The sequence below is a fragment of the Pezoporus wallicus genome, unplaced genomic scaffold (genome assembly GCF_028554395.1).
Source record: "Pezoporus wallicus isolate ANWC-B61680 ecotype Strahan unplaced genomic scaffold, APGP_CSIRO_Pwel_v1 contig_6520, whole genome shotgun sequence".
In the NCBI taxonomy this organism is placed as follows: Eukaryota; Metazoa; Chordata; class Aves; order Psittaciformes; family Psittacidae; genus Pezoporus; species Pezoporus wallicus.
Window position 1 is genome coordinate 1,129,997 of NW_026636887.1, and position 24,412 is coordinate 1,154,408.

Here is a 24,412-nt window from a genome sequence, read left to right on the forward strand (position 1 = left end):
TGACTAAGCCACGCCTCAAACCAGGTAGAGGATGAGTTCAAGCCGTGCTTAAGAATGGGCTGGGGTGCTTGGGTTGTTCCTGAGGCCAGGGAGGCTCAGGACTTTTCTGAGGAGACCTGATGGCTGGGGAAGATGAATGATGCTGACTAGGAGGTTCATGGTCCTAGAGGAACAGAGGACATATGGCATGTATGGGCTTCAAATACCCCTTGAGGCCAAGAGGCCAAGATGAAGTGTGTGTGTATGAGGTAGGGTCACCTCTGATGAGCTTTAGAAGTGAAGTGGTGTTCCTGCCACCCCCAAGGAGCCCCAACAAGCCCCAGAGCCTGGGCAGCTGGGTGTGGGGTTGAAATCAAGATGACCCTGAGGAGTAGGGAGCTGGTAGGTTGGGCTCCATTTTGGCTTCCAAGTGTTTGTGACTGGGCTTTGTGGCTTCCCTGGGGTGTTTGATAACCCCCTGGCCTCCAACTCTTGACTCTCCTAGGTGAATCTGGCATGAAGAATCTTTCCTTACAGTCAAGAGTCTTCTGTAGATGCTTAGCAGAGACATGTATGGAGATATTGACTTGGCTGACTTTAAGGCTGAATTTCTGTCTCTCACAGTGCGTTGAGCAGAATGCTGATAGAAGCAAAGGCTGTTTACAGAATATATAACAGATACTTCAAAGAGTTTTCCTAGCTTTGAGTTCTTCAGTCACAGGCTTTTGTGCATAATGCATTTCATGTTCTATAAACCTGATACAATATATTCCTTATCAGATAAAGGCAGAAGGATTACAATTACTCCAGTTTGCTCCCTGGGTTACAACTTGAAAGTTAGGTGATGATACAACAACTGCCTAAATTCCTGTGTAAATTTGGATTTATATTAGAAGACAAAGGTAACTTTCAGCTGTAAAGAAGGGCTCGAGGAGATTTTCAGCATTGAAAGCTATAGTTCCCCATTCAAAATAATGAAAAAATAAGTTTCGCAGTATTCCAGTCTCTTATAAACCTGCTTAACTTTGTGCATGTTAATAGCTTTAGTAATTGAGATAGAAGCATATATGGAGAGTTATAGCATTACAAATGTGCTTACAGGCATGCCAAACTGGGGTCTTTGTTTTTATCCAAACTCATATATCCTTTAATTATTCTAGATACTTTATGTTTGCAATTTACTTTTTGTATATCTACAACTTCTTTACCAGTGGTGATATATGTTAACCTCTCTTTGTTGGCTTCTTTTTTTTAATGTTCAATATTAATTGTGCATAAACTTGATCCATCAGACATCTCCCTTTTCTTAGAGAAATAAAATTTTATATTTTGTGTGTAATACCCAGTTCAATATAGAATAAGCAAAAAGAATGTTACTAAAATCTGTCAGTCAAAATATAAGCAGAAGACTTCATGTACAAATGGAAAAGAGATTAGCATGCTTGAGGTTTTTTTCCCAGACCCTTCCACACATGAGGAGCCTTAGCTTCACTTGGAAACAGGCTTGCACTAGACCATTTCTCACTGTATCAAGCTCTTTATGCACCCAGCTGGCTGCGAAGTTTCTCTTTGCTGCGCTGCCTCTGTGTAATCCCAGGCAGTTTCCCTTTGCAGCTGTGGGGGGCCTCCTTTGATGTGCCTCTGTAGGTGGCTGCCATCCCTCAACCGGGGCCTGCAAAGAGAATCTCCTCTGTAGAGGAAAAGAAAACACCCTGGTGATGCCATGTGACTGTTTGCTTTATGCATGCAGGAGGAACTGACGTCAAGCGCCTCAGGATATTGTTCTAATCCAATAACATGATGTTGTGGTGTGTATCTCTGTGCATCTAATATATCTAACGCAGAGCCTGTGGTGAAGGACAATGTGGCCTTTACCTCCCTTTGCTCTTGGTCTCTTTTTATTTTCAAGACTCTCCATGTGTTCTGAAAAAAAATCTCTGGTGTCTGCTTGTGACTATCAATTGCAAAGAACAGTTTTCTTGCATTGCTCCCATCTGTGCAGTTGTAGGCACTGTTAATACGCAGTGTTAATACACAGCAAATGCATAAACATGCAACACAGGCAATCCAATCTGGATTTTATTTTTGTTACTCACTTGGGAGGAAAGGGAGAGAAGTCTTTTCACATACCTTCAGCATGCAGCAGAGATGAGCCCAGTGTTCTCCTTTCTGTCACAGCTTTTGCCTCTTCACTTTGAACATAAATACTGACACAGAAAGTTTAAAAAGTGATGTCAAACCCAATAAAACTAGGCCAAAAAACTCAATATAATGTTTAAATGCAAGTAGGAACTTGTATTCCACTGAGGGGACCATGCAGCTAGAGTCCTACAAAAATTCCCATGTCTGGGTGAGCCCAGTTGATCAGAAGTTTTTCTCTTCCTCCAGGGCCTCCCTGAAGCATGCCGGCTGTTCTGGGACATCCTGGTTCTTCCTGCAGGATGTGAATGCCTGTGGAGCCTGAGAGAATTTACTGAGGACTATAAAGGTATGGGATAAAAATGTAAGGGTTGATGTAGTGTGTGAGTTGAGGGAGTAATGCGCGCTGATGAAAACTCTCTAACAATGGTTACTGCAGTTACACAATCATCTGACTGTATAGGAAATGTCCTCTTACCCTGCTTGAGGACCAAACTTGTGTCTAAAGCCTGGGGGCCTTATTCCTAATATAACTATGTATGTTGCACATACATGTTTTCCCTATGGATGTAATTTTTTTTTTTTTTTGTTGTCTTCTAGCTGTATTGGGATTTTGTGACAAAGCATGTCTTGGATGAACTGCAATCTATCTACAACATAGTTCCTTTCATTAGCTAATAATAACTGTCTTTCAGCTTCACAAACCATAGCTTTTCTCTGCTACTGTAATGAGAATAAAGAGTTAAAGAGTAGGTTCAGGTTTACCCTCCTTTCCCACATTACCATTGTTTTAGTAACACTATCTGAAGAAAAAACAGTTGTTCCTTTGCCTTGTGAACACTGATTCAAACACCTTGGAGCACATCTTTTCTATGCTTCAGTGTTGTGGGCAGCTTTATGCTTTTTGTATGACAACAAAACCTGGAGATGGTTACAAGTGATGCTTCTTATAAATTCTCCTCACAGTAAAACAGTCATAGCATTTCCAGGGATGACGAGTGACATGAGGATTGGCACTTCCATCAGCTGAGATCCAGGGTAACTGCGGCAGTGAATCCAAGCCCAGCTGCACAGGTCATTTCACAACAGGCTGACTCAGAGTATCATGTACAAGGGAGCCGAGCAGTAATTCCGCAGATGTTCGGAAATCGAGGATTAGCAGCGTCCCTCTCCTGCCCCTCCCCATGCCAACCTCGCTTGCGTTTCATAGCGGAGCCTGGGTCTGGTCTGCTGGCACAGCCAGCCTTCCCAGGGAAAATCTCAGGGCTTTCCAGGGAAACCCGGTGGATTAATAGATCCTTTCTCTCCACAGCGGTATGCCTGCGCTGCTGGCACAGACAAGAGCACGGCCTGCTGCAGGCCGCGGCACATATCCCACTGCCCGGCACACAGCCCCGAGTAAGCTCGGCCGGCGGCTGCCGCTACCCGCGGAGGGGGGCCCGGCACTCCCCGCCCCCGGTAGGCGGCCGCTCGGATTGGCTGCGGGCGGCCCGGCCCTGCGCCGCAGAGGGTGAAAGGGCGGTGACAGACATGGCGGCGGCGCTGCGCCGGGGGGCCGCGGGCGGCCGTCGGGGGCTCTGGACGTTGCTCAGGGTGAGGGCCGCGTTGGCGCTGGGTGGACCTACCAAAGAGGGCCGGGAGTGCGGCTTCGTTCCTTATCCCCTGCTCGGCGCTGAGCTGTGAGGCCGCTCGCCGTGGTGGTTGAGGTGCCCCTGTGTGAAGGGCTGGCCGGGTCACCCCTTCTCTCATGAGGAGCTGCGGCGGGGAGCGCCGGGCAGGTGCTGTCCCCTGTGTGTGGGACCTGGGGGTTCCGTCCTTCCTGGGGTCGCGAAACGGTTGGGGCTGTCGGCGGTGCCCCTGTCTGGGTGGGGGGTCGCCGGGGAGCGTGTGTGCGGCCGTGGTGTGTTGCTGCGGCGGTGACGGGCTGCAGAGTGTAAGGAGAAGGGAGAAGGTGCTGCTGCCCCTCCAGCTCCCGAGGGACCGCTGCTGGCCTGTGCTCCCCGGGCCGGTGGCTGAGGCGGGCGGCGGGGACCTGGCCGTGTCCCTGGAGGTGGTGGTAGTCGGGAAACTGCGAAATCTGGGTCCTGGGCTCGGGTTGCCGAGGGCTCGCAGTATGCCGGAGCCTGTGCTTGGTGTATCCTCTCTCTGTGTTGCCAGAAGTGCTGCTTCTAGCCCCCCTCCCCCCTTTTTCCTTAATTTTCTGCTGCTGGACGGGGTCATGGCTACTTCCAATTTCCATCTATCCTCTTCCTCTGTTGAACGTGAGCTTATAAAAACCTCAGGGTAGAGTGTGGTTTTGTACCATTTGTAGTGGTAAAATCTCTGCTAACAAGAAAAAGCTGCTGCTTTGTGGACTGTGTCGTATCCTCCCCCTTTACCCCTGATACTCATGGATCTTTCAGCTGTCGCTTAAAGCTTTGCGGTGTTTTTTTACTCTTACTCTTCCTGAAAATGTGAAACAACCTGCTGCAGAACTATACTAATGTTTTTATTTGCTGTCGGCTGTAAATTTCTATAAAGCTTTATTCCTTAAGCTGTGGAGTAACTTCATTGAAGCAGCTGCTATGTCTTCTACAGGCTATGTTAAATGAAAGAGATTATTTAGGGTAAGAACAAGCATAGTGTTGTGTAACAGTTGAATGACACTGCAGCTAGTTTGTACATGGAAAAGTGGTGCAAAATAATCTAATCGTTTACAGTAGGAATAATTTATACTCCCCTCTCCCCCATCCCCAACCCCACAAAGGAAGATGTGTGTGGAGGCCTGCGAGTTCTGGTGGAGAAGAGCAACACACAGAAAATGCTTGTTCTATGTACCCCTGAGGGTGTGGGATAGGTTTCTTCCTAAACATGTAGCCCCACAGCAATACTGTAAAGAACTCTTCACGCATCCTTAGGGATCATGCGAAATATATGGTTTATATGGGCAGGGCATTCTGAGAAGGGATTAAAGAGTTAAAAAGGATGTGCTTTACTGAAGTATTTTTCCTTAGGAAATATGTGTAGCAAACCTGTTTTGTTGTGAAGGTGTACCCCAAAGAAGCTTCTTGAAAAGCAAAGAAAAAGAAATTTGATTGGAGACAATGATTTGGAATTAGCAGAGGGCTTGTGCTGTTTGAGGACTTTATTTTTGGTAGCCATATACACGTGTGTGTGTATATGTGTGTGTATAGGTGTGGAAGACTTTGCATTAAATAGTGCAAAGATTGATGTCAGTCCTTTCGAGCCTTCCTGGCAAAGACCTACTTTGCCCCCTTTCTAACATCTCAAGGGTGGTGCAGTTATTTGACTGCATCAGTGTAAACAATATAGAAATGGTACATTAGCAACACCTTTGTAAAACAAAATGCCTTTATAGGTACCTAATAGCCCTTGTGACTTAATTGAAGTAATTTCTATCCCTTAATACTGGTGTGTGAAAGTCACCTTCAAGACTTAAGTATATTGGAAAACATTTAAAAAATAGCATGAGGATTACTTTCATAGTTTCTTTTGTATCTTGCTGATATAGGTGAATAATATAATTGATGTCTTAAAACTTTAATATGCTTGGAGGTCTGACTTTCTTTTGCAACAGCCAGTACCTCATAAATTGTCCTTAACTTCTATTGTCCCTCTCATGTGGGTATCAGTAAATGACCTGAGAAAAGACAGGGCAAAAACAGTGAGCTTGTATTTAACTAATTGTTGTCTTTATAATCTGATGCCCAGCACTTCTGTTTAACTTTATGCAGAACTGGTCCTATTTAGAATATAGCTAAAATTTCTGAATGCTTTGCATTTTTTGAGCTGAGAAGAAATCTGATGTTGAAAGAAGGCTGTAGCTACAGAATGAGGATGAGATGGCTTTTGATATTTTAGTCTTGAAATGTGTCCAAGAAAGCTGTGAGACTGATTAAAATAATGTAGAAAAAAAAGGTGATAAATAGTATACATTGTGAGATCAAGAATACTGCTGATCAATGTAGATCAGTTTTCTAAGCAGTGAACTAAATGTATGGAAAGTTTCTCACCCATCTAAGCTCTTTAAGTTGTTACCTATGCACCCACCATTTTTTAGTCATGGAAGTTATCTGTACAATGGGAGCTCCTTGCTTTCTTCTGTGACATTATTTTTCACATGCTGTTATTCCAGGGAAAAGATTTTCCCATTGTTTAGGAGCCCAAAAGCACTAGGCTGATGGGATAGCAAGATTGGTATCATCTGCAATTAGGGTAGGGAGTTAAAATGGTCACTGCTCTGAGGACACGAATGTAACCATTCTGGAGTTTCTAGTATGTAAACTACAGATTTGAGTACTGACAAACAGTCTTAAAGTATACCACAGGTAGAGATTTCTGATGTCCTCTTTGCTCTCGGGAGCAGCTGTTTGGATTCTACCTTCAATTTGGAGCAACTTCAAAATCAAGTATTTTAACTGATTACTTTCCAGAAGCTGGTCAGAACTAATAGCATCAGCAGATGTTTACCAAATCTCTGCTCCACAATCACACACTTGAATTGCCTGTCTTGGCAGATTTGATTGGCTGGAGCACCTCTCATGTGAAGAAGTTGGGGCTGTTCATCCTGGACAAGAGAAGGCTGTGTGGAGACTTCATAGCAGCCTTACAGTATCTGAAGGCGGCCTATAGGGATGCTGGGGAGGGGATCTTCATTAGGGACTGTAGTGATAGGATGGGGGTTAATGGGTTTAAACCTAAACAGGTGAAGTTCAGGTTAGATACAGGAAAGAAGTTTTTTACTGAGAGGGTCGTGAGGCACTGGAACAGGCTGCCCAAAGAAGTGGTAAATGCTCCATCCCTGAACACTGCAGTGTTCAAGGCCAGGTTGGACAGAGCCTTGAGCGACGTTGTCTGGTGTGAGGTATCCCTGCCCATGGCAGGGGGGCTGGAACTAAGATGATCTTAAGGTACTTTCCAAACCTAACTATTATACAATTCTGCAGGCAAAGCATGCCGTGCCATCTATGGGCAAGTCTTCATTCTGGAAGTTAAGAGTTCATTAAAGTTTACATTGAGTAAAACAATTTTAGTTTTGTTCTGAAACACTTAGTATGTTTTCAGTTTCTTATTTGGTCTGTCCCATGCTTGCATTGGTGATTCCTGCATGATTATTTCAGTGCTGTGATTTATTTCACAGGTGCTAGCTTTACTGGAGCTGTCTAAGCTCCTGCATGCGAAACAATTCCAGCTTTTTGCATCTGGTAGGTTTTGATTGTAGGCTGTTCCTCTTGAACTCCCGCCTCCATCCAACTTGTGCCAGTGCTGCTGCTTGAATATCTAAGTGGATATGGACTGAAATGTGGCTGAGAACACATTTTTCCCTCTCCTTGTGAGTATTGCCTCAGCTGGATATATTCTCTGGTCCAGTTCACTGTGTGACTGTACAAACTTTTGGGACTGGCACGAAGCAAAAGGTACTTAAGTGTAGGAATGGTCTAGTTTTTAAAAAAGTAGCCTTAAGTGGATTATTTTCCTTACTTGTATTTTTTTGTGTTGTGTTGGCAGTTATGAAAAACAGATTTATTTTTTCTTCCTCTTAAAATTACCAGTGTTTCTCAAACCTGGTAAGAGTGAAAGAATAGCTATGTATGGTGCAGTGTATCTTGCAGAACCTTATACTACATTTTTGTTTGCAATTAAAAGAGGTAGAACTAGTGGCTAGTGGAAAGTATGCTGTTCTAGCTGTTACTACTGGGCATTGCTTACTGTAATTTCTAGTAATTGCTAAAATATACATTCATTCCCATATCAGACTTCTTAAAGCAGATGTTGGTATATGATGCTTTTCCTACCTGTGATCTAGAACTCTGCATTCTCTGTTTCAACACAAAGACCTCTTTCTGCCTGTAAAGCTCAGTATCAATGAGTTCTTTGCAAGATGACCAGTATGATAGGGAAGTTTCTTTCCTTGATGAAGGTCATATAAGCTTTTAAACACACCCATGTAAACCATCTCTAAATAGCAGGTTTACTTTCTATGTTGCTGTTGTGTATTCAGTGTCTCTAAACCCCCCAAAGAGATTTCCTAAGGCCCTGGAGGCAGGTTCTCCTCTAGAACTCAGAGAGGTGGTGTGCGATGAGCATAATCTTCTATAAATTAGTTTGATTTACATGAACTTGTAACTGTTACAGCTGTTCAGGTTTGAGCTCAGTTTGGCTATTGTGCAATTAATAGATAAAGCAGGATGCTTTTCCATAATACAGTACTGATGCTACCTGTGTTTTAAGGATTAAGTAGAAGTGGAAAACTCCAAGCCAAACTGAAAAGTCTGGGGTGGAGCTCTAATAAATGTATAGTCTGTGTTCTTGGGCCTTCAGGAGTCAAAAGCATTGTCAAATTGAAGTAACAAGTCATGACAAAAATAGGTTATACCTGGTGACTCTGCTGCCTTCTAGTTTTGCAAGATACAAAAGTCACTAGGTCAAGCTGAGCTCTCTGGGCTCTGTTCTAAGGAAATTTTTATGTAAGGTGTAATACTTAAAGCATGTGTGGTTTTGGGGCAGCAGCCAATTAAGAGTGTACCTTGAGAGCTAGATTGGCTTGGCCAAGTTGGTGGTTTGGGAATTCTTTGGAGGTTTTGGTGTAGCTTTTAATGAACTTACCTGTAGCAGGAGCTTGGAAGCCCAGGGGTAGGTGACACCTGAGTAGCTGTTGGTTTGGAGATGGCAATTTAGCAGTGTTCCTATAAACCTAGCTGTGCATTATTTACAAAATGTCCATTTATTTTTAAGTACTTATTCGATTGCTTATAGTGGCTAAGAGCATACCTCTAAAGAAACTTTTTTTTTGAGGTGGGTTCTAGATTAAGCAAGCTCTTATACCTTAGTGTATATTGGTACAGATACATACAAAACCCCACAAGCTCTTCTTTCCAAAACTGTGAATTAGAGTTGGAATTTCACATTGAAGTTGAGCAATATGCTTGATTTGTTTTAGGAAATTACCCCACATGTATTCAGTTCAGGTCTGAACCTGGCTTTCTAAGTGATTCTAGTGTGTGTGAGGAGGTAGTTAAGTTTTTAAACATAGGTGCATAATTAGGTTAGGATATTACAAGATTTTTATGTGAAATCTGTAGTGTGAAAACCGAACTGAGTGTGGCTTAATGCTTTTACAGTTTTTTGGTTTGTTTCTTTTTGTTTGTTTTGTAATTTTTTTCTTTCTGTATAAAAAGTTTGAACAGAGCTTTTCTTTAAGACAGCACATGGCTAAAATTCCTAAGCTTGACGCTAACTAATTTTCCCATCATAGCCTTTTGTTCCAGTCTCCATCTGTGGCATTACTTTTCTAGTTTTCCATAGGCCTTCAAAGCTAGCTTTGCATGAAAGTTGTTTACAAGAAAGTTCAGAAGCTTTCCTTCCTCCTCCCCCCCCCCCCCCAACCTGCAGTATTTAGATTAGCCCCACTGACCCTTAACAAGTACTTTCTTCTATGAGTAATATTAACTTGGTGTAGGGTTTTTTGCGTGTTCTCTATGACCTTCTTCAGATGATTTGTGGTCCCACAAGCACTAATGTCAGTAGTGTTTGAGAGGAACTCAATCTGCTTAACTGCATGTACTCTGGAGTAGGAGAGTATGCCCTGTTGCTTCTGCTATAGGTATCCTTGCTTTTCTGTGGTTGTCCTATCCCTAGCAGTGTTCAGGAACAGGCTGGATGGGGCTTTGAGCAACCTGGTCTAGTGGAAGGTGTTGCTGCCCATGGCAGGGGTGTTGGAACCATATGTTTTTTAAGGTTCCTTCCAACCCAAACCATTCTATGATTGCCTCTGACAGGATCTAGATTGCAATACAGTCACTGAAGGTGTTACAGTCCTTCTGTAAATGTTGGATATGACCAGCTGGTAGATGTGGTTGCAGCTGGCAGAATTCTGTCCTTAACTTTATCTTCCCTCTTTAATGCCTGAAACAGCTTGTGCTGTCACATCTTGGATGAAGAATACACCCATGCAAAAGAAACCTGTGGTGGTAGGTTTGATTGTAGCACATATATATTTTTTTTGTTTGTTTTTTTCAAATTGCCTTTGAGCCTTTGCTTTCTACTGCTTAGATTTCTGCAACTTCTGAAAACAGTTCTTTCAGCCAGAATTGACAGGTCCTGGCTTCTGGCAGTTTCCAGTCACTGGTGTTTTGTGCTTCCTACTAGACAGTATTCAGTATTAAGGCTTTTTACAGTCTTTTTAATTCCAGCTGGGTGGGCAAGTTAGTTCTCTCAGAGCTGTCTGTATTGGTGCAGCTTTGGTGGGGGATCACTTATGTGTGTGATTGTTTTTTGTTTATGGTTAACTGATACTGTGTTGTCGAATTAACTTGCTTAAGAAGTACCTGTCTCAATCTCCTTTTGGATAAACTTGCAGGTCTGTGGTATCATCCATTGAAATAGCACGTATAGTTTGCTCTTTCCTGCCATATAATAAATTGTTAGGCTGTAAGAGCTGCCTTTGTGGAAGCTGGCTCAGAGCAAAGTCTCAGAGAGGAGAAAAAGGCCTCTCTTCCTTAGACCACTGTCAGGGGTTTTGGTAGGGAAGACTAGGAGCTGAACTGTCATCTCAAGTCTATTCTACTTTGCTTGGTGTACTGGCCCAGACCATTACCTGCTCTACTCCCAGCAGGTCTGTACCAGCAAAGGCTTCTCCCTATCCCCGGTGTGTACACTCGCGTGCACGTGCTCTTTTGAAAACTACTTATTAGGTATTTCTTGGAACAAGAAGGAAAGAAGATGATGTAGTGGAGGGCTTATTAAAAAATGATTTATATCTAAGCTCATGACTCTGTCTAGAGCTTCTGAATTGTTTCTGGTTCCTGTTTGTTGGATGTGTGCTTGGGGGAGGACAGATCTGTAAGCTTTCATCTACTTTGTGGGGGAATGAAAGGATATGAAAGAGTTTCCTCAAGATGTCAGTATATGAACTGTTTTTATCTTACTGGAGTACTGTAGCAGAGAAAAACCTTTAACTCCCTCTTTTCTTCTGTAGTGTGAAACACTGTGTTCAAGATGGTGCCTTATACCTTCACATAAACTGTATTCATCTGTGTATGACCCAAATGAAAAGGTATGTAGTATGGTGCATGATTTTAACATTTTGTTTATTGTATCGCTGATATTTGGCTTTTAAAGCTGTCTTCTCCCCTCTGCTGCTACTAACAGTGGTAGTTCTCCCAGTCTAACCGATGTACAGTCACTGTCTTAATAGCATGTTTGCATGTTTTTGGTGGTTTTTTTTTTTTTAAAAAGGAAGTTGCTTTTGCAATATACTTGTCAAGATTGGATACTTCAAGTGCATACCTTTTAAAAGGTTGGATAAGTGGTTCTGAGATTGGGGAAGTTAACACACTGGTCTGAACATGTTATAATTGTGAAACTACTATAATATTTTGCATGGTGTGGGAGGTATAAGCCTGTTAAAACGCCCAGGAGCAAGACTAGCAAGACTAGTTTTCTTTTCCTAGAAACAAAAGTAAGCAATAGTGGCAGAACTGTTAGAGCTTGCATAAAGATTGGCCTTTAAGGCCTGCAGAGAATAGTAAATACTCATCTTGGGACTTGTGCAATGGCAATCTCAGTTTAGTTATGAGCCAAGAAAAACTTTTCCTGTGGGAGATTGTCCTGGTGTGGCCTCTAAAGCAACACATTGGGAAAAATAATGTAGCTGAAGGTACACTAGTATGGAAAAGTGAAAATGTTGACAGTTCAGGACTGATAGGCTTGCCCGTATACCAGTGTAGAAGCAATTAACCAGGAGTGAAACAGTATTAGGAAACAGGGGGAAATAGCATGTACTTAGAACTGTTCTTGCAAAGAACTATTCTGAACAAATTTGAATCATTAAGGTCCTTGCTTAATCAAGGTCCCATTCCTTTTCTAAAGGCATAGTTATGCTTGGACAATATAATTGGGTGTTTAGTTTCTCTTAACTAGGAGCGATGTAATTTCAACTAGTGGCTACTACAGATAATTTAAGCTCTTCTGCTTTTTCCATTCACTGTCCCTTCCGCTGTCTTCATAAAGACAGCCTTTGATATGAGACCTTTTAAAGCTAATTAGTCAAAATGATATAAGTAATGCTGCATCTTACTTCAAAGCAGCATGTGCTTTTTTTATGTGCTGGACTTGAGACTTGTCTTTAATGGCAGGAGCAAGAGTCGAGTCTCTTACTGTTAGTGTCTTTATTGCAGAATAAGAAAATTAAAACTAATGTAAAATATTCTTAACATCTTGATACTTAGTCTTGCACTGTGACCATACGTGATTAATAAAACAACTCTTGTACCAAGAACTACATTGATAAAGTATTTGAGTTGTTAAGCTTTTCAATACCAAGTATTTGGGAGCTTTATTTCATTCCCCCTCAAGTCTGTTTGCTTAAAAACTTCAGGTACCCCAGAATGCTGAAATGTATTTTTGGGAACCATTTGCATGAACGTGTTTGAAACCTTTCAGTTTTATTCACTGGGTTTTTAGACCAGTTCTTCAGCTAAATAAGCTCTCCAAACAAATTGTTAGGTCCTGTGATGGTGCTGTAGTATGCTTAAGGATGTTTTAAGTGGGGTGTGGGTATGCTTGTATTCTAGGCAGTGGAGTGTGGGTATGCTTGTATTCTAGGCAGTGGAGTGTGCATTCCACAGCAGATCAGGTTGAATCTACCAGATAAGCTTGCTGCAGCTCCTACCTGGAGGGTTTTATCCCTTAATTTCTGCATGTTGTTGCCATGTGATAGTGCTTTTAATCTGATTGTGTGATGCCAGCTCACCCATGACTTTGAAGAAGTAAATTTGGTCAAGGACATCTTGAGTATGTTTGTTTGGAGTAGGAGAGCAAACAGTACATACCCTAGTCTGTCAATAGCAGGGTTTTGCAGTGTTCCTTCCTCTCCTCTTACACCTGTCTTCCCCTCCCCAAATGAACTCAGAACTGTGGGGGTAATAGAGTTTAATGGTTGCAGTAGCAGTACTTCTCCTCCTCCTGCCCATATGAAAAACAGGTGTTTGGTGTAGGAGAATAGCTATTGAATGTCTTAGGGTACAGTTTGATAAACCTGACCTGGCATGACTGTGGGCTGCCCCTGAAGGGGAGAGTCCTCCTGGTTCCTTATCCAGTTTTTTGATTTGGAGCATGGGAGGCAGAGTAGGACTGTTCGATTACTGCGTTGAAGTGCTATGTCCTGAAGCTGCATCCCTGCTAGGTCTGATACGTGGAAAGCAATGGGGGTGTGTAAACCAGGATTGTCTGAAAAGTGGCAGTCTGTATTTACAACCAAGCAGGTGCAGTATCAAAGTGCACATGGGCATTCAGTGGCAAGGCCAGAGGCAGCAATAACCCTTACTCTCAACAATGAGATTTTTATGCTGGGCAACTCTGGGCTCCTCCACTATTTTTTAATGGGGAACTTTTTGTCTAGGGTGTCAGGCTTCTTCCCTCCTGACAGCTTGTAATCTAAATGCATTCCAGTGTGAAAGGTGACAGTGAATTTCAGGGGAGTAGTAAATTTGATTTGTTGTTCTGTTGAGTGTTGGTTGCTACATACTATTGAGTGTATAACAGTGTGGTGATGGCAGTGCAGGATTTCACCAGGCCTCTTGCAAGAGGCTCATCTGCAAGGAGGGGTAAGGCTGGTACAGCTCACCCAGCATGCCTGTAGGTGGTGGAGATGTTGCTTTTTTGCCCTCTGTGACCTAGGCAGAGAGGAACCTCTCCTTATGATTGGAATTTGTTTTAAAGATCTCCCACAGGAGATGAGTATTGTATTCTGGGTCATCTGATGGTTGGAGGTACTGACTAATATACCCGTCAGTGTGTCTCTTTCTTGGACTTGACTGGCTCCTAGAACCTCTATAGAGTTCTAGTTTCTGCATAGCGTGTGGTAAGGAGAGCCAGTGAATGCTGGTGTGTGAGCAGTGAACACCTTTTTCTTCTGCTCATGTGTAAGTGCTAGATAGATCTAGTATAAGATACTGTTTATATGCTGTATCATCATTGTTAAATCAGCAGAACCCTTTTAAAATTAGGTGATCTCAGAGTTAGTTACAAGCTCATGGATAAGCCGGGTTTATAGTGGTAGTGGAGGAGAAATGCATATTTCTGGAAGGAAGAAAACTTGTTTTGTTCATCCTTCAAGATTCTTATTATTCTTTTCCCTTCAGACTTTTGAAAAACTTCTTATTGCCAACAGAGGAGAGATCGCATGCCGAGTAAGTATGTAATCTTAAAGTTTTTTTTTTCTTTGTAGTTAATTCTTAAACTATTGCTGTTTTCAGTATTGATAATTGTCATCTTTTATATGGTAGGTCATCAAAACATGTAAGAAGATGGGGATTAAAACAGTTGCCATACACAGTGATGTTGATGCCAATGCTGTAAGTACTACTTGAATTCAAATAGCAGACGGGTTTCTTAGTAACTCAATCTTCTTGATTACTAGTTGTGGGAATGTTGGCAATTCTGAAGTATCTTTGCATATGTCATTTTCCTCCATGTGCTTGAAGGGGAGGGTAGAGAGGATTGGACAAGTATTTAGTATGGTTTGTTTTCTTTTTTAGTGAAAACTGTGTTTTAGCTCGTGTAAATGTTAACCTTGCTATTTTCCTGGATTAAGCTGGGCAGTAACACCTAGTAGATACGTGCACCAAGTGTAAGAGTGGCAGTGGAACCTAAATTTTTTTTGTGTACATGATGTCTGCTAAAACTGAAGGATGCTGATGGATATTTCTATTCCATCCTATGTGTATGGTGTTTTCTGTTAGGATAAATGGATTTGTTCTTTGGGAGCATCGAGCAGCCTTGTTCACTAGCATGAAGTCATTCTGAAAATACACTAAAAAAAGCTGTTTTAAAAAAAGAAAACATGTTCTTTCACTAGTCTGTAATAGATTTGAGAAAATGAATTGGTTTTCTCTCCAATGTGTCTGAATGGTTTTGTTTATTCTGTGGAGTCTACTATAAGCTGGAGCCTATGAAAAAAAATCTTAAAGTAGTGAATGAAAATCAAGATTGAAGAATGTAATGAGGGAGCAAGAATGACACACGAAAGTAAAACTCATGACCTTAGGGAAGGGAGTACAAATAGTGAATTACAAAGTGGAAATAGAGAATGTCTGTGCTTCAATCTATAGTGCTGTCTTAGCTTTAAACTGGTCTTTAATTTGTAATAGTTTGTAAAAGAAAGGAAATCTAAGCTGGTGTCTTAGAAATGCATTAATGTAATATTTCATGAAGGTAGCATTAAGCGTGTTAAATGAGATGCTGACATTTTGAGCTCAAGGACTAGAGATGATGCTCTAAAAGGTTGTAAGGGTGGATAGTGTCTGCTTAGCTCTTTGGATCATTACTTTAAAGATCCATCAAACCTATCCATACAAGGTTAAGCATTAGCTGTGTGCACTGAAGAAGTTCCAAGTATTTAAAAGGAAATGAGAGGCTACTTGAAACGCTGTTTTGTGTGCTTAAAATAAGGTAGTGGTATTAAGTCTGAGCTAGGTTTTTTTTGCCTAAATATAAGTTGTTTTCATCTACCATACATTCTTTAATCATGGTTTGGGTGCTTGCACTGGGAAATAATTTAACTAATGTCATCTGCCTTAATGGCTTGGATACCTCCAGTTATTCATTGTGGGGAATGACCTGGCCATTGCAGTCATGCATGTGACTACCTGTTTGGATGATCTTGGTAGATGAGTCCAGAGGCCAAATTCTTCAACTGTGTTACTTTCCATAAAGTAACATGCTTGCCGTGTGGTGTTCATTTGTGTTCAGGTTCCATCAGCAGCTACCTTATTGGTTATACCATTGGTAGCAAAATCTTGGTCGCTCTGAAATCCAACTTGGGAGCTGGTGCAACCTGTCAAAGGAACCTCTGTCCTCATGCAGCTAAGATAAACTCTTTGCTTAGTGCTGGGATGCTGCAATAAAGTTGTGATAGCTTTGTGATTTTGTGCTTGACAGGATTGAGCAATATCTCTCCTTCAAGACTTGTATCACAAAGGCAATGAATATCATAGACGGCTGCCCTGATGATGGTCATTGAACCAAAGGCAGAAATAAATGTAAGGGTATGCAGTTGAACTAGTTGCCCATCCCAAAGCTGTCTGGCTTTACTAAAAATAGTGGGACCTGGTTTTAAGTGACTAGGGTAAGTAGGGATGGCTTAAAAAAATATTTACATTGTTTAGAAATAGTTGGAGTAGATAAGTTTTCTGTTTAGAATATAGAGTAACCTTCGAGATATAGTAATAGTTCATTATCACATTACCTGTCATCTGCATAGCTACTTGCTGAAATATGGGTAGCCTGATACTCTTAATAGTAATTCATTTTTACAAATACAACTGTGAAAGGAGGATAAACCTGACAGTCTTTTACATCTCTCTGACTTTTCTGTGTCATAGTGGTTGAGAACAGAACTGAAATTGAGCTGAAGCAGGGTTCTTTGAATGTGCTCACTAAACTTTTAAGGGGGAAATTCCCTAGTCCTAGCCATTTTATGAAATTGGGAATGTGAAATTGAACAACCTGCTGAGAGCCAAATAAAGCTTACCTGAAAAGGAAAAACGGAAAGAACAAAATACTGCTTTATGCTCTTAATTTTAAAAATGGCCGAAGATCTTAAGGTTTTCTGTAGGTTAAAGTTAAGATGATAAGGAGGTGAACGTTAACAAAACTTAAAAGGAGGTGGGTGACTTCAGACTTTTGGGTGCTTGTGTATTAATACAAAGTTAGACATAGCTGGAAATGGTATTAAATGGGGTTGGATTATGTTTACCTTTGTGGAGGTGGGAGGAGGGTGGAGAGGAATATATCTGAAGTTTTGTGCTGTGGAAGAGAAGTTGCTGTGTTTTAACAACTGTCCTGAAATAAAATCATTGTGGTGGTTGGGGAAAACAGGCTGGGACCACCATAGATTATCCTGTTGCTTGTGTGATACTGAGTATGTTGAGGAAAGTAGGTCATAATAGATGCTTCTAGGGTCTTGAAAATCCTGGCCAATACTTTTTATTACATCTGTTATTTTGGGGAAAGCAGAAGAAAGACATTTTATACTGTTCAGATTGCTATTTTTTTTCTTCAGAGTTCAACTTGCAAAACTAATTCTTTACACTTGGATACGTAAAGTGGGGAAGGATCAATAGAATTTAGATTTTTTTAAAATATTTTTTTAATTGAAACATCTGGTGGAATTATTTTTGGGATTAGAAAACAAGCAAAGAACTTCCAGCTGAACAAGAGTAATCGTATGTACTTTTTCCCCCTGAACTGACTGGAATAGAAGGTTAAGATGAAAGAGCCTCCTCAACCATAAATGTAACACTGATGGTGCAAACATTGTCGAGGAAGGCTGAAGAACTATTGTAATGCCTAATGTAATCAGCTAAAAGTATGATAAATGAAGAACAAGCTTTCACTAATTGGACCTGAACAAAAGAAGGTATAGCATAAAGCAGTGAATGAGATATAATTTTACTTGGCATTTTTTAACACAGCAGGGATTCTATAGCCATACGAAGCAATGAACTATAAATGACTGAAAAAATCCCATGGGAAAGTAAGGTAAACTACTAAAACTTTACGGAGTAGTGGACAATTTGTCACATTTCTTTAACATAGGGGTTTTCTTCTATCAGTCACTTGAGGCTTCAGGTACTATTGTATTTGTATTAAATTGCCTTAAGCATAGACATATCCAGATGTTTTTAGCTTTTGCAGGTATCGTCTTGTTCTACTAGATAATATAAACCCAAAAATGATGCAAATGCTTTTATTGATGTAAAAGTAATTGCACAGGATTCAGCTGTTCTCCAGAAAGGGCAGTCTTCTGAGTGAAGGAAAATGGAAAAAATCAAATGCCCCAGAAATGGAAGATCTATATTTCTCTCCTAACTTTATTTCTTTTTTTTTAAGCTTGGCGTCTGAGGCAGTATTTCAGAAAAGAGAGGGGGAAATGTGGTTTAGGGAAATGCTGATTTAATTTGTAAAGTTCTATGTCAAGTCTGTATTGAGCTGAATGAATTTGGGCGAACAAGTTGAACTTTTGGCTGAAACAAACTGAATTTTTTTGAAGACTTCCCTGTAGCTTAATGGCTACTGTCAGGTTCTTTTGTTCTTAAGAAATCCAGTTGCCAAAAAAAAAAAATACTGTGGGGGAATTTGGTGTTTTAAGTTTTAATCTTAAAAAAATTAAATAGATTGAAAAATGGAAATTAATCCAAAACTGAGGAGTTTGCTTTACAAATAGAAGTCTTGAAATTTGTCCAAACTTATTTTTTTTTCCAGTTTACTTCTTTAAAAATATGCAAATCTTTCTTCTGTCATCTGCTGCAAAACTAGAAATTTAGTAATTTTGACAGCTCACTGCCTCCCAATAGCACTTCAGGAGTTTGTGCTCAGATAACTTGTGGCAAGATCTGTTCAAGTACCCATATGAAAAGGAAACTTTAATATTTTAATGCCTTGTTCAAACACGATTCCCAGACTGTTGACTAGAGTGTGTAGAATAGCCCCTGCCTCCATGTACTGTCTGGAGAAATTCACGCTACATAAATGGTGATGTTTGCAAGGCATACAGAATAGGAATGAGCCAGATCACACCAAGGAAACATTAGGGTCAGGTCTGCAGTTGGTGTTCTGCTCTTCCTTCAACATATTTACCTTTTGTTTCAAAACCAGGACAGCATGTTGTTTATTTCTTCACAAGAGATGCTGGATGTGATGTTACTGTCCTGTCCCCTTGCTTTATTTAGTGAATTACTGAACAGTTGTGTAAAGTATAAGAGATACTATCGGTGATCATCCTGTGAATGCCTCTGTGGAAGGAATGTGCTTTTGTTCGAATTGCCTGCTAAGTGTAGTCTGCTTTTTCTTCTTAAAACTGTATCATTACTTCTAAGCTGAGTGGATTGGTGGAGGCCACAGTTGATGAGGAATTGATCCATTTGCATTGCTCCTTATAACCAGTGAAAGCTTGATCTGCAATTTTAAAAGCTGGGGGCTGTTCCTTAGAGCTGTAGAATCCTCAAGTTTTAGCCTGTTCTCCAAAGACTGGCAGTACATTTTATTTGGATGATGTGAAATGCATATATGACCTTTGGAATGGGTCAGTCTCTTTATTTTGGGGGTTAAACTGAAATTTTGCTTGTGTTGGATTCTGGTTGAAATTCTGAGATTGAGTAGGAGAGGAAGGGTGTAGAGTAGAAAGCTTTGAGCATCATGCTGCAGCTGTTTTGGGAATACTTCTTTGGAGTTGGGAATTATGTGTTGAATTCAGATCTTTTGACCTTTGTGGGGAGGGTTATTTAATTACCGAACTGATTTAATTAATGATTAATGCATGAATTAAAACTAATTTCTGGCATAAAGCTCACTGGGGAAGGTGGTTGTTGTCAGAAGCTGTATTAAATTATGATTGTGGCAGGAAAATGTGGAAGCCCAGTCAGAATTTAGTTGTGACTTAAACGTGCAAGTGCTCAGTGCTGTGAAGAGTGAAACAGTGGTTCGGTGGGTGCTGACAACTGTCTACATCAGTAAGTAGTATAGAGTAACAGAAGTGTATCTGTAGATAAATTGCCCCAAGAAGCCAAGTGGGTTTACACCTGTTGTAGTTCATTTTGCTTGTGCTAACCTCTAGACTTCTGTAGCCTTTCCTGCTGCCTCACCCCCTTAGAGACAAGAAGAGGAAGTCCTTGGACTTTTTCTCCTTTGAGGCTCTCTGACTTTCCTGTCTTTTTCTTGATTTCATCCTTCATCTAGGTCCTCTTCATGAACTGCTCCAGTGTGGGGTCCCTTCCATGGGGCGCAGTCCTTCAGGAAGAGAGTGCTCCAGCATAAGTCACTCATGGGGCCACAGGTCCTGCCAGTGCAGGCTTCCCACAGTGTCACAGCCTCTTTTTGGTTCCCCCCCCCCTGCTCTGGTGTCTTCCACAGGCTGCAGGTGAAGATCTGCTCTACCATGGACCTTCATGGGCTGCCTCACTATGGTCTGCACCATGGGCTGCAGGAGGATCTCTGTTCCAGCACCTGGAGCACATCATACCCTCATTCTGCACTGCACCTGAAGCACCTCATACCCTCCTTCTGCACTAACCCTGGTGTCTGCAGAGCTGTTTCATGTCTTTTCATGCCTTTCTGGCTGCAGTCACTCTTGCACAGTAACTCTTAAACATGTCATCAGAGAGGTGTTACCACTGTTGCTGATGGGTTTGTCTTGGAGGCTGCTCTCTCACATCTTTGAAATGCCCCTGTTGTGGAGGTTCCTGATGCCGGGAAGGAGGTGTGAATTTCTTGGAAGCCGTGTCATATTACATAAAGTATGAGAATATGACTGTGAGCAGCCTGTGTGAGTTTATTGTGGCAAATCATGCCTGGCTAATCTGGTAGCCATCTTTGGTATGACTGACTTCAAGGATAAAAAAGAGCTGTGGATGTCACAGAGTGCTTTGGGTTGAAAGGTACCTTAAAGTTCATGTAGTTCCAACCTTCTGCCATGGACAGTGACATCTTCTGCCAGACCAGGTTGCTCAGAGTCCCATCCAACCTGACCTATTACAAATACCTCTGTCCATTAACATAAATAAACCAAACAACCAATGTCAATTACCTTGGCTTTACCAGGGCTCTTACTGGTGTTCTGTTAGTGTCTTAGTGGCTAAATTTGTGAACTAAACTACAAAGTGAGTGAAAAATTGGATCAGCTCTTTATAGGACCTATCTAACCTCAATTATTGTTCACTTTTTTTTCAGTTGGTATTTTAAAAACCCACAGGGAGGGGAGAGAACTCAGGCTAGTAAAAGCAAAACAGACTAATTTTTATTATGCTGTCAAATCGGCTAATATGTGATTAGTCAATAGTCTGGCTATGCAATGTGAAAGAAAAACAATCTCACTATTTATGGCATCATATTGGATGGGAAAAGGAATGCCTCTTCACAGATAACTTGAATGCTTATTATGAAAGTATGACCTGTTTCTTTACTTGTGGGATTTTAATTAAATTGCTTGTCATCCATGGCTGAGCTAGCAGGTTCAGATTCAGGGAAGCCTTTTTTCAGTGAGGGTTTTTCTTGGCATATACAATTACTGAAATACTGATACAATTCTGAGAAGGTAAAAAAAGGTTATACTGAGAATATGTGTAAGTCTCCAGTCACCATCTTAGTTTTAATGAAAGTTGAGTGTATAATTTGAAGAATAATGTCCAGAAAGTTAAATACTGGCTCTTGTTTATGATGAACTTTCCTACATAATTTTGCTGATCTTGTTTCATGTTTTAAAATTCTACATATGGTGCTTGAGCTGTTTGAAAGCTCCAATTCAACTTTTGAGTGATGGTTTTGTTCCTACATGCTGTTACCTAGCTCTTCTGGATGCTATTGCTGGTTCAGTATTGGAACTGTCAATCTCCTAGAAATGCTCCTGAACCCAGAAGAAAATTAATTTGCTGAGCCTGATTTTTTTTGTTTGGTGTGTTCTTGCTTGACAAGTGAAGGAGTTTGAAAAAAGAGCTAACAACTGTGCTGTGTGAGGTGGCTGCTGGGCACTGCATCTTCCAGCTGTTTTGGATTTGAGATAACAAAGGTGATTGCATTGCCTGGTTAATGTTTGTGCTCTGGAGGTGAGAAGCTGGTACTTTGGAAGTGTTGGAGACTAACAGGAATACAGTCTTTGTGAGGGGAGATGGTGGCAGGGGCGAGATGGGAAGCTGTGATAACAAGTTTCAAGTAATGTGACATTCCTATGGCATTAGGGCCCTGGCAGGTCATCTCTGTTGCAGGGAAGGTCTGGTGCTGGGAGCCTGCCCAGCTTGGTCTGTCTATTGGTATCTTTCTAGGCTGCTCACTTATGCCATGAGAAAGGATTCCAAATGCTTTTGAATGTGGATGACTTCATGCTGCTTACATGTACTTCTTTAGTGGCTGAAAACCGTGTGTGTATGTGTGAGGGAAGGGACAGTAGCTGGGGGGTTGCCTTTGAGCACTGTTGCCTGACGAGGCCAGACACTGGTGTCCTGAGCCTTTCTTTTCATACAGCATGAAATGCGGAATGCTTGGGCAGCCCTGCTGTCTGCCACAGCGACCCACTGCTGGGACTTGAGAAACCATAACTGTTCCTTGCTTCTCTTAGGCTTTCAGTAAGGTACTGCTTTTCTTGCTCCTAATTTTGATTAATTGAATCTTTGAACTATTTATCTATTTGCTTGTGTTGCTTACCTTGTTAAGCATAACAAAGTTTTCAAGAATTGTGGAAACCACTGTAGCATCTCTAAGTACTTTTGGTTTGAGAAGCCTTTTTTTTAATGCTGTATGTAATAATAAATTCAGCAGTTGGTGAATATTCAGTCATTAAATGCTGACTTCAAAGCTTTAATTTTGCAAGACCATACTACTAATATTGATCTTTTGCTGTTGTATTTTGTCACTTTAGTGGTAATGTTCTTATCTTTTCAATCAATGTTACCTTTTATTGAATGAAACAAGAGTATGCGGAGGATCTGTAGCTACCTTAAATATATCACAGTTTTCTATAAACATATGACTATATTGTAGGGGAGATTTTAGCTGTATGAATTATTAATTTTTTTGGTAGTGACCAGAATTTGGTTGGTAAATGTGATTTTTTTTTTGATTTTTTTTTAAATTTTTTTGATACAATTGAAGTGTAATCTGTATTTCATTTCTACTTGATGGGTATTTGAAAGTTTTCAGAATCACCCTTGAAATAGGAGTTAAACTGAGCCTGAAGTTTTGTCATGTGCTGCTTGTTCAGTATCTGGAGCTCAAGACTGACAGATAAACTTGTAGACTGCAGACTGCAACAGTAACACTTGTTGACAGCACTTTCCTATTTACTTTTTCCCTTTAGAGGAAATACTGTGATTCTACTGCATTTCTTTTCTACTTAAAAGAAAGATGTAAGATTTGTTTGTCCAACTTGGTATTTGCCCAGCAGTAAAGTTGGTTTCTGTGTCAGTTTTTTGATCTTTCTGCAGAGAATTTTCTTTTACAACTTGGCTAACAAAAATAAACGTGTTTTGTGTGAATTAATTGATAGCCTAGTCTAAAAAATGAACTGGTAAGATTCAAGAAGTGACACTGCTGTGTTAAAAATTGTTTTTCTGTAAAGCAATTGTCATAGCCCTCACAAAGAAATGTAAACAAAAATGTAAACAAAGAAATGTAAACAAAGTTGTTTTTATTTGAAGATATGCCTTTTTATGAAGGTTTTCAAGTGCTAGAATTTCATATATTTCTGTCAGCTGAACTAAAGCATACAATCACTATTACAAATTTCTGCCCCCAGACTTCTGGGAGTGAAGCTAACACATTAACCATTGTTGTCAATTCATTTTGCAGGCAGGCATGCCTGTGTATTCTCTGCACCAGCATTCTTTCTGCAGAAGGAATTTGAATTGTATGACTTCAAGCAGTTAAGCCAACAGTAGCTTTCTCAAGGCACAAATAGTCGGATTATGTGCTTTTTAAGAAATTACATGTGAGGTATGTCTGGGATGATGGCAGCTGTTTGGTTTTGAAGTGAAAATGAAAACTTAACATACTTCTATATGAAGTTCATAATTAAATGATGTTACTAATATTTTGTAACTTTGAAACTTGTTTAGAGAGAGATTTTTCTGATCTAAGTTGCTTGCTTCCTTTCTGTCTTAAGTACTCCACTTCTGTAAACTAAAGCAGCAATTTTAGTTGTTTATTCCCTCCTAGCAGCCCTTCTCTAAATCAAGGAAGGTTGCATTCAGTGGTTTTGCTCATAATTTTCCCCTGCTTGATGAGATAATAGGTTTTAATGTCAGACTTCTTTTGTTCTTGAGAGGAAAAACTGCTTCAAGTTCTGTTGTCCAAGCGTGTGGTGTTTAATCTTTCTGGGCCAAATTGTTGTAGAATCACTGATTTAGCTTACTTACCTTACCAACCTTACCTTTCATGCTAAGTTTGATAAGCCAACATTAATCTAAATTGTGAAGAAGAGGTGAAGGGTGTTGGTCACAGACTTAAGAGTGAGAAGTCTGTGTGCATGTGTATACTAGAAGCTGACTTTTGTTAGGGTGGGTATTTTGACAGGAATCTTGTGAAGAGCTCTTGGCTTCTGAACTTCGTTAGTGATCCACAAATGCTTAGAAAGGTAGACTTTGAATAGTGTGTGTGTGTCAGGTGTGTAGTGCAACCACACCTAAATGACTTCAGGGTGTTCATGGAGCTTTGCATTTCTGTTATTTGCATTTGCATATATTTAAAACACGTATTTATGTCCTCTGAGTTTCTCCTTGAAAAATGTAATGCTAACGTTATCTGA

The 24,412-nt window shown here is 40.8% G+C and overlaps 1 protein-coding gene across 3 annotated transcripts in view; it reads left to right on the forward strand.

Moving 5' to 3' along the window:
• Positions 1 to 3,580: 3,580 nt before the first annotated feature.
• The window catches only part of PCCA (propionyl-CoA carboxylase subunit alpha), a 283,684-nt gene continuing 262,852 nt past the window's right edge, over positions 3,581 to 24,412 (forward strand). For all 3 annotated transcript variants that reach the window (XM_057402101.1, XM_057402102.1, XM_057402103.1), the window contains exons 1-4: positions 3,581 to 3,711; positions 11,096 to 11,173; positions 14,262 to 14,309; positions 14,406 to 14,474. In XM_057402101.1, the coding sequence (XP_057258084.1) occupies positions 3,649 to 3,711; positions 11,096 to 11,173; positions 14,262 to 14,309; positions 14,406 to 14,474 (258 nt within the window). In that variant the 5' untranslated portion in view covers positions 3,581 to 3,648. The remainder of the gene's footprint in view (positions 3,712 to 11,095; positions 11,174 to 14,261; positions 14,310 to 14,405; positions 14,475 to 24,412) is intronic.